General features: G+C 44.4%; 1 protein-coding gene across 3 annotated transcripts in view; it reads right to left on the reverse strand.

Moving 5' to 3' along the window:
* Positions 1-2,485: 2,485 nt before the first annotated feature.
* hus1 (HUS1 checkpoint clamp component) overlaps positions 2,486-12,500 on the reverse strand; it is a 21,738-nt gene continuing 11,723 nt past the window's right edge. Inside the window, exons 3-8 of one of the 3 annotated variants that reach the window (XM_081352753.1) lie at positions 12,251-12,427; positions 7,282-7,389; positions 7,127-7,201; positions 4,418-4,517; positions 3,975-4,106; positions 2,486-2,801 (exon numbers count right to left, since the gene is read on the reverse strand). In XM_081352753.1, coding sequence (XP_081208879.1) covers positions 2,719-2,801; positions 3,975-4,106; positions 4,418-4,517; positions 7,127-7,201; positions 7,282-7,389; positions 12,251-12,427 — 675 coding nt within the window. In that variant the 3' untranslated portion in view covers positions 2,486-2,718. Of the gene's footprint in view, positions 2,802-3,974; positions 4,308-4,417; positions 4,518-7,126; positions 7,202-7,281; positions 7,390-12,250; positions 12,482-12,500 lie in introns of all 3 variants that reach the window. The other 2 variants (XR_014029202.1, XM_081352752.1) reach the window with 2 other exon arrangements.

Genomic DNA, 12,500 nt, shown 5'->3' on the forward strand with positions numbered 1-12,500 from the left:
GATCGGTCCGTCCTATGCACCGAAACTTTTTACAATGCAACAAAATATTCAAAGAGCATCAAGCTATTAAAATCTATATTATATATACAGTATACTCAGATAATATAACAGTATATAGTCAGTAATGTTTATTAGGTTAAACAGTGATTGGATAACGTTTTTAATTTAACGTTTTTAATTTAAGGCCCACCACAATTGGTTTGGCCCATCCAAAACTGGAATCCTGGCGCCGTGCCTTCGCGCTTAAGTAAATTAAAAAAATTGTGTGGCCAATCCGAGGCCCCTGCACACGTGGGGCCCCTAGGCTGCAGCCTACGCAAGCCTGTGCATTAATCCGCGCCAGTGTGTGAGGACTGGTTTGAGTTTTAGACAGTGGACTGAGGGCCTTTAGAGACGGTTTTAGGATCATGTTGATCTTCAGCTCTTGTGAAACAGCGCCCCCTGCTGCTCTACTGCAGCCCTGCGGATTACAGCTCTTGTGAAACAGCGCCCCCTGCTGCTCTACTGCAGCCCTGCGGATTACAGTTTATGAATATAGTAATACTTCGACCTGATTCCTTCAGTACCACGGTACTGCCACTGAACAAAGAAACATTTTGTGAAGAAAGTCGTTCCTTTGTGAAGGTTTAAATATTCAAATAGCACATTAATATTTAATAACTAATTAACATTCGTGCATTCAATCTTTTACTTCTTGAAATGATGCATGTTTTATCGGAAGATCAGAAGTGTTTTCTCAGCTCGTTAAGAATTATTTTATATTATACATATTTCATTTCCTGTGGCTGTAAAGAGGGAATTTTGCAGCTCAATAAATAAAGTTATAAATCTCAAACATTCCTAGTTTCCGGTCTTTATTATCTTTTATCGACGCTCAAATGCAGTGAAGTTCGTGTAAAAGCAGTAGAACGAAAACAGGCGTGATTCGTACAATGTGACTTAAATGACAGTTTTAACAGAACTCTTCAGTTTATTAAAGTTTGCCAGTGTCATAATTCAGGTTTTTGTTTGTTTGTTTGTTTGTTTGTTTTTATTTTTATTAATGCCAAGGTATCATATCAAAAATATAAGTAGGCTACATAGCAAAAATGTAAACATTTAACGAACACATGGGTTATAGCCTAGTGTATATATATATATATATACACACACAAAATAAAACAGAACAGAAAACGTTAATGAAACGTTAATGTAATGAATTAAAAAAATTAAACAAGATTATTGTCTTAAGAGCTGTAAGATTCTTCGATGTATGTAAAGTATTGTTCAGATCACTGTCACTTTTCTCAGCGCGTTCACAGGATCGGCCAATCACAGTCGGTTTTGATTACCGGACAATACTGTTAAAAACATGTCCCAATTTTAATTTGTATCTCATGCACCAATCCATAAAATTAATACATTTGTATGATTACAAATGTTACAATATAAATGCCTTCAATAATAATAAATTATACTATTTTGATTCTGTTTCACGTGCGTCACGTGATGCTACCATGCAGGCGTTTCCCATCATGCAACGCTTTGAATCACAGAAACGACATAAAAGATCGAAATTTCACCTTCAATGAGATTTGTAGAGCATAAATGAAACCATTTTTTTATTATAATAATATAGATAAACACTTTAAATGAGTAAAAGAGCGACATGAGGCGCTTCACCGTTGTCGAGACTCGTGTCTCCAGCCTGAGGTATAAAGCACCGGAAGCGCGTCAGAATGACTCGGCCGGTCCGAAGGCGGTGGGTCAGTCACAATTGATTGCTTCAGTCAGTTACAGAACTCCTTGTTTCTTCTCTCCCTTCTCCCACCGCTGAACTTGACCAGCCTTTTACTCGCATCTCTCACGTGGACAAACATGTGCATTGGGTGTGTGAAAGACTTCACCAGAGATTGTGTTTTTGACGAAGATTGTGGTTTGATAGGAAAGTTATGTTCCCTTTTTACCAGTCTGTACTAGAAAGTGTGATCCAGATATGACTTGTCCACTTGGAATGGTAATCTTTCTGTAAAATCAATACAAAGCTTCTATATATTGTTCAAACTTCGATGACAATGATTGGACTGAAAGACTGTCCCAGTGTTCAGACTCGTGAGGCTAAAGGGCCGTGTGTGAGCCGTCTCATGAACCCTAACATCTATGAGGAGGAACAAAACTCTCCGTTAGAAACAGAACGGGTTTAGAAACTCTATCAATTAGACAGTTGAACATGAATTAGTGATGTCTAGTTATTTTTATGTGTATGGATATTGTGTAATTTTTTAATGCATCAGGTTTTTGGCGAATGCTGTCCATCACACATTTCCCACATTATACATTATATTTCATTTAATCTCCTCCAAACTCTCAAACACTCCCTCCGTCTCATTAATGTGGGCTTTTACAGCAGAGTCTTCCAGGAAGATGCTTTGGAACAATCTCTTGTGTAAAGCACCAAATTCATAACTTTGAAATGTTTATGGTGGACAAAATGAATGCTAGAACTACTATCATCAAACAATCATTTTATTCATATATATACACACATTTACATAGGAAACTCCAAAAACAAAGTGTTATTTTTAATAAAAAGAGCCCAACAACTGGCCCTCTGAAACCCTTCTGAAGCCTCGCTGCTGCGGTGTGTGAGATCTCCCTCTCTCTCGGATCTGTGTGTTGTAAGATCTGCCTGTGCCTGCTCAGGTTGTGGTGTGTGAGTGTGTGTGAGTGTGTGTGATCTCACACCACCGCTGGGATGAAGTACTGAAGAGAAACATCCTCGTGCAGAAAAATCAGGTGAAGAATCCTATTGTGGACAATATCTGAGTAAACAAACAGAACGGGCATTTTCAGTGAAATGCTGAGAGCTGAGTGTATATACAGTACAGGTGTGTGTGCAGGGCAGGTGTGTGTGCAGGTACAGGTGTGTGTGCAGGTGTGTGTGCAGGTACAGGTGTGTGTGATCAGGTGTGTGTGCAGGTACAGGTGTGTGTGATCAGGTGTGTGTGCAGGTACAGGTGTGTGTGCAGGTACAGGTGTGTGTGATCAGGTGTGTGTGCAGGTACAGGTGTGTGTGATCAGGTGTTTGTGCAGGTACAGGTGTGTGTGATCAGGTGTGTGTGCAGGTACAGGTGTGTGTGATCAGGTGTGTGTGCAGGTACAGGTGTGTGTGAAGGTACAGGTGTGTGTGCAGGTACAGGTGTGTGTGTAGGTACAGGTGTGTGTGCAGGTACAGGTGTGTGTGAAGGTACAGGTGTGTGTGCAGGTACAGGTGTGTGTGCAGGTACAGGTGTGTGTGTGCAGGTACAGGTGTGTGTGCAGGTACAGGTGTGTGTGCAGGTACAGGTGTGTGTGATCAGGTGTGTGTGCAGGTACAGGTGTGTGTGATCAGGTGTGTGTGCAGGTACAGGTGTGTGTGCAGGTACAGGTGTGTGTGATCAGGTGTGTGTGCAGGTACAGGTGTGTGTGATCAGGTGTGTGTGCAGGTACAGGTGTGTGTGATCAGGTGTGTGTGCAGGTACAGGTGTGTGTGCAGGTACAGGTGTGTGTGATCAGGTGTGTGTGCAGGTACAGGTGTGTGTGACCAGGTGTTTGTGCAGGACCGGTGTGTGTGATCATGTGTGTGTGTAGGACCGGTGTGTGTGATCATGTGTGTGTGTGCAGGACCGGTGTGTGTGATCAGGTGTGTGTGCAGGTACAGGTGTGTGTGCAGGTACAGGTGTGTGTGATCAGGTGTGTGTGCAGGTACAGGTGTGTGTGATCAGGTGTGTGTGCAGGTACAGGTGTGTGTGATCAGGTGTGTGTGCAGGTACAGGTGTGTGTGCAGGTACAGGTGTGTGTGATCAGGTGTGTGTGCAGGTACAGGTGTGTGTGACCAGGTGTTTGTGCAGGACCGGTGTGTGTGATCATGTGTGTGTGTAGGACCGGTGTGTGTGATCATGTGTGTGTGTGTAGGACCGGTGTGTGTGATCAGGTGTGTGAGGTGATGTTCTTACTGCACATGGCTCTGCTGGGATTGACCTGTTGTCCCGTCAGGAACTGCTGCAGTTTCCGGATGTCCAGGCGCGTCTGAGCCATGAACTCTGAGTCTCTGTGACTCGCACTGGTGCTCTGAGAGCCGTCCTCACCTGAGGGACACACACACTATCAGCACTACACACACACACACTATCAGCACTACACACACACACACTATCAGCACTACACACACACACACTATCAGCACTACACACACACACACTATCAGCACTACACACACACACACAACACTATCAGCACTACACACTCACACACACACACACACACACACACACACAACACTATCAGCACTACACACTCACAAACACAACATGTGTGTGTGTCTGTGCTGATGTGTGTGTGTAGTGCTGATAGTGTGTGTGTGTGTGTGTGTGTGTGTGTGTGTGTGTGTGTGTCTCACCCCAGGGTGGGTTCCCCAGCTCTTTGAAGTGTGTTGTGACAGAAACCAGGTCCGTCTCAATCTTGAGATTCATTTCCCCGTTCAGATTCGCCTCCATCACCTGAAACACACACACGTCTCCGTCATCACACACACTTCAACAGCAGCGTGACAGTGAGGACAGGAGATTACAGCATCAGAGACTGGCTCGGCTCTAGAGTACAGCTACTGTCCAGATCAGTGTCGGGAGTAACGCGGTACAAACGTAATGCATTACAGTAACACATTACTTTGTGCTGTAACACAGTAGTGTAAGGCATTACTAATCAATTTTCAGAAATATTTTACTCGGTACATGTTCAGCGGGGGGGGAAACAGCAAGACGTGGTCAGTCAATAGCGGCGTGTGGTGTGTGTGTAAAGAAAGACTAAATGACAGCTTCTGATATATTTGTGTGGCGATTTCTTTCCTTCATCTCCCTCTAGCTGGAGTGTGTGTGACGGGTTTAGCAGGAGAGTCTCTGTGCGCGCGCTGGCCAGGGGAAGAGCGGCTAATGGGAGAATGGCAGAAGACGACGGGACATCCGCGGGATGGACGCATGCGCATTACTCTGGTGTTCTGTGTTTTCTCTCTAGCCAGAGAGCAGTCCGTTCTCTCCCGTTGGGAATTGTTCTGTTTAAAAGTAGACATGTCTGACTGTGAGGCAAGGAGGCGCTGAGTTTCGGTTCATTAACGAGACGAGCTCCAGTTCACGCGCCGGCGCCTCCGTGTCCTGATTATCTAGTCTGCTATATTAAATCCAGGTAATTGGTTGATGAAACATTGATAAAGATTAAGATACAATTAATACAAAATGAAATTCACTTTAAAGAAAGGCTTTGTGCTTTCTGTTTGAGGTCTCTGTGAAAGTTGTAAAGCCGTCTTGTAGTGCCGCTTTCACAGCGCTCACGTCCGTAACATCGGCTTATTCCTCATAAATGCGAACATGAAAAATAAAATAAAATAAAATGAATATATTATGTTCTGTGGAGGTCGACCCGTCTTCCTCCGGTGGGTATATTACTCTTGGTTTGCAGTGTAATTCACAGAAGTACTAAAACATATTTTGCTACCTAAAAGTTGTGTCACGCATGTTTATTTCCCTCATATTAAATATGAAACGCATGTGTAGACTGATATTTTTCTAATGTCTGGACTCCTTTATTAAGGGAGTAGCCTATGGATATATAAACAGACGTTTCAACATATTGGTATTAAATGCATTTTCTAAGAATTTATATTTCAAGTTTGGACTGCAAATGTCACGTCCATAACGCTGGAATCGGCCAATTTTAAATAATTTATCCTCAACTAGTTTTGTGGTGTAGGTCTACGTATTTTATAATGTTAACTTCAAATAGTACTAATAGTAATGTAAAGATGTGGTAGCTTTGGATCTGGACGGGAAGGGTAACTCTGGGAGTGGGAAGTGTCGTGACTCTGGGAGTGGGAAGGGTAACTCTGGGAGTGGGAAGGGTAACTCTGGGAGTGGGAAGTGTCGTGACTCTGGGAGTGGGAAGGGTAACTCTGGGAGTGGGAAGGGTAACTCTGGGAGTGGGAAGTGTCGTGACTCTGGGAGTGGGAAGGGTAACTCTGGGAGTGGGAAGGGTAACTCTGGGAGTGGGAAGTGTCGTGACTCTGGGAGTGGGAAGGGTAACTCTGGGAGTGGGAAGGGTAACTCTGGGAGTGGGAAGTGTCGTGACTCTGGGAGTGGGAAGGGTAACTCTGGGAGTGGGAAGGGTAACTCTGGGAGTGGGAAGGGTAACTCTGGGAGTGGGAAGGGTAACTCTGGGAGTGGGAAGGGTAACTCTGGGAGTGGGAAGTGTCGTGACTCTGGGAGTGGGAAGGGTAACTCTGGGAGTGGGAAGGGTAACTCTGGGAGTGGGAAGTGTCGTGACTCTGGGAGTGGGAAGGGTAACTCTGGGAGTGGGAAGGGTAACTCTGGGAGTGGGAAGTGTCGTGACTCTGCCTTCTCACACGTGACACAGGCTCGTGGATCTGAGCGTCGCATATCGTTACAGCCCTGGTCATTTTAGAATGTTAAGTTCTAGTTCTGTAGTTATTTTGGTGAAAGTAACTCAAAAGTAATACAGGAGTAATGTAACATTACAATTCTGAGACAGTAATATTGTAAGGTAAAGAAATACTTTAAAATAACAGTAACAATTAATGTATAATGTATTACAGATTGGAAGTAACTTGCACAACACTGGTCCAGATAAAGTTAGTTTTGATTGATTCACTTCCGTTGTAAAGATCATTAGTGATTACCGTAGCGGCCGCTAACACACACCGCTAACGCGCTCCGGCCGCTCCTCTGGGCTAGTGTTAGTGTCTGGAGCTCGAGAACGCACACCTGAAATAGGGTTCAAAGTGCAAGTTTTTGAGAACGATACTGTTATCCTCTCAGTGTAAACTTTGTAAACAATTTCTTGTCTGGCCTGAATAACGATACAGCGTTTTCAGTCATTTCCGCGGATCCGTGCGAACGGGAATCATTTTAATAACGTTTTTATCCCTACAGAGGAAAACCGTCGTCGTGCCGATGAGGCCTTCGCAGGGGACACTGATCACATGACCAAACGCTGGTCACATGACCAATCAAAGGTTATCAGCTGGCACTTTACAAACTGCTGATTGGCTGTTTCATTAGAAGGCGGGGCTAACTCCACTGCATCTCAGTAAACTGACCAGATAGTTGGAGAGGTTCTTCATGCGGTCCACGACGCTCTTCATGGTCTTCAGAGGAGGCAGATATATGCTGACCTGAACACATCACCACCATCAGTGCTGTTCACACACTCTCATCAGACACACACACACTCACATCAGACACACACACTCACATCATAGTCCGGCATCTGCGGCTCCCTGAAGTCGTGCCAGAGTCTCCTGGGAATCACATCCACTGGGATATCATGAGTGACCACACGACTGACCCCGGAGAGAGAGGGCTGGAACACACACACACACATATATACACAATATATATATATACACAATATATAAAAACATAGTACACACACATATATTATGTAAACACAAACTCTTATTTTAGATGTGATTAACCGTTGCCCAGCACTAATTACTCCAGCGTTCTCACGCATGTATAGATGAGTCCATGCTCCTCCTGTCCCTGATACACACACTCTGTTCTGTGTGTGTGTGTGTGTGTGTGTGTGTGTGTGAGTGTGTGTGTGTGTGTGAGTGTGTGTGTGAGTGAGAGTGTGTGTGAGACTGTGAGTGAGGGTGTGAGTGAGTGTGTGTGTGAGTGAGAGTGTGTGTGAGACTGTGAGTGAGGGTGTGAGTGAGTGTGTGTGTGAGAGTGTGTGTGAGACTGTGAGTGAGAGTGTGTGTGTGAGAGTGTGTGTGTGTGAGTGTGTGAGAGTGTGTGATATGGATATTCAGGATATGATGGGGTAAAATATGAGACCCTGAAAGCCACTAAACCCTGGTCTACCCATATACTCACCTGTATATTTAACATCTGTTTGATTAATGGGAAAGTACCAGATTCATGGAAGGGGGCCCTTGTCCATAGAATACCAAAGAAAGACAATATCCCAAGTGATCCATCTACATGGAGAGACATATCTCTCCTCCCCACTGTTTACAAGGTGTTTATGAAATGCCTGCTTGCCCGAATCCTCCCATGGCTTGTGGATGCATCCTCTCACCCAAACAGAAAGCCTATATAGACAGACAGGGTATGAACGAACATGTGTTTTGCCTGAAAACTGGAATTGATGATTTTAAACATGAATCATGTAAACTCTATACCGTATTCCTGGACTTCAGAGATGCCTTTGGGACATTATCTCACAAACTGGAGATCCATCTACCCCAGCCCTTTGTGGACACCATAATGGACGTATATAGGGGATCTTTTTTGCAAGTCACCTGTGGTAAACAACTCACAGAGCCTATCCCTCTTAAAGGGGTGGTTCGGGATTTTTGACATCGGACCTCATTTTTAAGTCAGCCTGGTTGTTATTCATCAGTGGAGACATTTTTAAAAAAAAATTATCCAGTCCTTATATTTGGATAGTTAGCCGATGCTAGGCTAGCGCGAGTCAATAGGTATATGTTAGCCAGCCATTAAAAACCGTTTTACCCACTCCACAGTGCACCAAACGCAAATCAGTTATAACACTAGACTATCGATGTATATGTCCGTTGAGAGAATAATGTTAGAAATCAAACTTACCTTTCATCACATTGCATTAGTTATAATTTGTTCCCTGTAATCATAAGCCTTGTCTACAGCAGCAGCGGAGTGATATTGATTACCTAGGCAACCGAGTGAGCCGGTCCACACATGATGCAAGAGTACCGGCATTTACCTGCCGCAGGCACACTGTGTGTTTACTTTTTGCCGCATTACTAACTGGAGCATAGTAAAATTCCGCAGCTGCTGAGAAACTAGTTCCTTTGGGATCATTGAGATGAAAGGTAAGTTTGATTTCTAACATTATTCTCTCAACGGACATATACATCGATAGTCTAGTGTTATAACTGATTTGCGTTTGGTGCACTGTGGAGTGGGTAAAACGGTTTTTAATGGCTGGCTAACATATACCTATTGACTCGCGCTAGCCTAGCATCGGCTAACTATCCAAATATAAGGACTGGATAATTTAAAAAAAAAATGTCTCCACTGATGAATAACAACCAGGCTGACTTAAAAATGAGGTCCGATGTCAAAAATCCCGAACCACCCCTTTAAGGTGGGGATTAAAACAGGCTGCCCCTGGAGTGCTGTTAACTTCATCCTGGCCATCAACCAGTGGATTAAATGGATCTGCCAGTGCGCACCACCACATACCAGATCCCCAAACCCTGTCCAGGACCAGGGGTACGCTGATGATGTTGAGGTGTCCTCCAGGGAGGAGAACATCATTCAAAACATGCTGGCCAGAACGGATGACTTCCTACAGTGGTCCAAGCTGGAAGTGAAACACACCAAATGTGCAGCATTTTATGAACGGCGAAGCGGTGGAAACCGCTGGTACAAATCTAAATCTGACAAACCCCCCTCCTTTACAATAATGGGACAGCTTATCAGGGTCTAATCTCGTCATGAAACATACACTTATCTTGGCCATAAATTCAACATCGCAGGTGAGTGGGGTGAACAGGTACAGGAGTTATCCTGTGCCTTTAAGAACAGGATCGACCTAGAAGTAGCTCTGGCAAAGATACAACACCTCTTTGCAAACATTCACATCCCACAAAATGTCCTACGGGACATGAATAATAAAACAGTTGAGGCCGTCAGGAAATGGCTGGGACTGAACTCACATTCCACCAGGGATATAATCCTCCTCACACTCAAGGAAGGGGGTCTGGGGGTCCCAGATGTGGAAAGGACTTACTCCACTACAAGACTAACACACCTCAGCATGCTCAACAACGACGATGCTGCGGTCAGAGAGCTAGCCAGAGCTTCCCTCTTATTGGACCTCAGGAAGAGAAAGGTCCCTTTGGCCACAGGCAACCAAGACAGCTTCCTAGGCTTCAGGAGGAAAAATAACGGTAAACTGGACACACACGCCGCAGGTTTCGGAGTTCGTTCAGACTGGCCGGACCTAAACGCCCTGTGCAATAGACTGGCAGTTAAAGTACAGTGGTCACAAAGCAACACACACACTGCACTGGAGGTGTCTGACGCAGTGGTCACAGACCCATCTGTTACTGTGGAGGCCACAGTCTGTCACAATGAGACACAACACACACTACAGAGCACAACAGCAAGATCCTCCTTACTGAACATCAAACAGATGGACACAAAACAACACTGGACTGGACTGGACTAAGAATGCAGGGAAAGTTGGCGTGTCTTGGCTTTGCTGATCACTCTGCTCCGCTGTCAAGGCCAGACTCCAGCTGCTGCCAGCCAGACACAACCTAGCATTACGGTACCCTGAAAATCACTATCCTCACTGTATAATGCATTCTAACTCTGATCACCTTGAATCAGTTGCTCACATTGTAAATGGCTGTAATATGTATAAAGGGTTACACACAGCACGCCATGACCGTAATGTAGATCTCATTGCCAGTTCTGTTCAAGACATATTTCCAAAAAATATGTATAAACACTCACGAGTAATACCAGACTGGTTCAACAGCTCTGAAGATGTGTTCTGTAACATCCCTAACACTCCTGATGTTGTGCTCGTGGATACAGAGAGAAAGGAGGTGCTAGTCCTTGAAATAGGTTGTGTTTATGATCTGTATATGGACTAGAGGTGGGCATAGATTAATTTTTTTAATCTAGATTAATCTAGATTAAAATGGCTCATTTGAATTCTGCCGAAGGCATTCAGAATATGTGTGCTACCCAAATAATGACTATAAAAGTAAGTCTTTGAGAACGGGTTTCTCAAGCCAGGTGGCGCATTAGACCAGGGGCTCATCTCCTGTTTCCAAAATGCATCACAAACTGCTTGAGAAAGCTGTTCTCCTCATAGACTGTAAAAAGTTATTACTGTACTGTTACCGTCCGTAGGCAACATTAGGTAGGCCTGTTATTATCAACCACTATAGGCTATCAATTAGGGATGGGCGATATGGCCTAAAATCCATATTGTGATATACATTGCAGCCTTTTGCGATAACGATATTATAATAAAACCATTTCAGAACAGGGTTACACAGACCCTGCTAAACAACTGCTAAATGTTTTGTTTTTTTTAAAGGGTGCATGTAGTTTTGAGAACATATATTGTGCAAAACTGTAAGTATACAACATCATTTTGCAGATAAATAAAATTTAAGTACACTAGCTGCAGAGACTTGAGTAGGTCTAATGTTTATTATGGCTTGGAGCTTATGAAACCCCAAATTTAAAATTAGAATATTCTAACTGATGTCTTTTCAGTTAAAAAGAAACACAACAACGATTCTTTAAATCGGGTGCAGACAGAGATTATGTTCTACACCACTCAGATATATTGGGAATAATACGCGCGCGCTGGTATTCAGTGATATGTTTCGTTTTGAATTTGAGGTGGTAGAACGGATTAGTCGTGTGTTAACTTACCGAACTGTTACACCACACAGTCTACGTCGGACGGCTTAAATCCGAACCAAGTCCAAATAATGGATGTTGCACCGATCTTTTACACCAGCTTTCACTTTCAGCCGTGTTTACTTAAGATGACGACGAATATGATGCGTTGCAGCCGGGTGTACCTCGCGGCCGCGGGTAGATTGCGTCATCATAGCTTGTGTAGCTTGAGCCAGCTCCCAACCCAACTTGGAGAATAGATTAACGGCGATATTTTTTTTATCGCGCGATAAGAGTCTCGCGTTAACGCAGCGCATTAACGCCGATAATGGCCCACCACTAATATGGACACAGCCTTTCTTGAAAAAATGACTAAATATCACCCCCTCCTTGCAGAGATCAGTGGCCTAGGCTGTGCATGTAAGTTCGTGGCATTGATATTTGTCAGCCTGGGACATGTGCACAGATTGGCTGTTAGTGGAGTAAGACGGGCAGGGCTTCCGAAAGGAAAGTCTAAACAGCAGCAAAACTCTGCTCTATATCAGCGGTGATCGGCAGCCCTGCTGGGTGTGTGTGTGTGTGTGTGAGAGAGTGTGTGTGTGTGTCTGCTGTGTGGCGTAAGAGATGCTTCATGTACCCTTGAGTGTCAAAGCTGTGCTATCTCTGAGAATATTTGAATCCTTTCTGTAAGAAATTTGATTGGTGGATTCAAATAAAGAAATTTAAATGTGTGTGAGTGTGTGTGTGTGAGTGTGAGTGAGTGTGTGTGTGTGCGTGTGTGTGTGTGTGTGTGTGTTCCTCACCAGCTCCGCCGCCAGCGTGAGGCACGGGCAGCTCTTCTTGGTCAGCTTGATCTTCACGGATCGGGCGTTCTGAGCCGTCTTTAAGGCCCTGGACAGATTCTCAGGCGCCAGTTCCAGGAAGATCTCGTTAGCGTCGGCCGACACTCCCTCCAGCTGGAACTCATCGAAGAAGTTCACCTGCAACACACACACACACACACACACACACACACACACACGAGTGAGGCTCACCTGGAACACACACACACAC

Source organism: Scardinius erythrophthalmus (assembly GCF_964197995.2).
Source record: "Scardinius erythrophthalmus genome assembly, chromosome: 22".
Taxonomy (NCBI): domain Eukaryota; kingdom Metazoa; phylum Chordata; class Actinopteri; order Cypriniformes; family Leuciscidae; genus Scardinius; species Scardinius erythrophthalmus.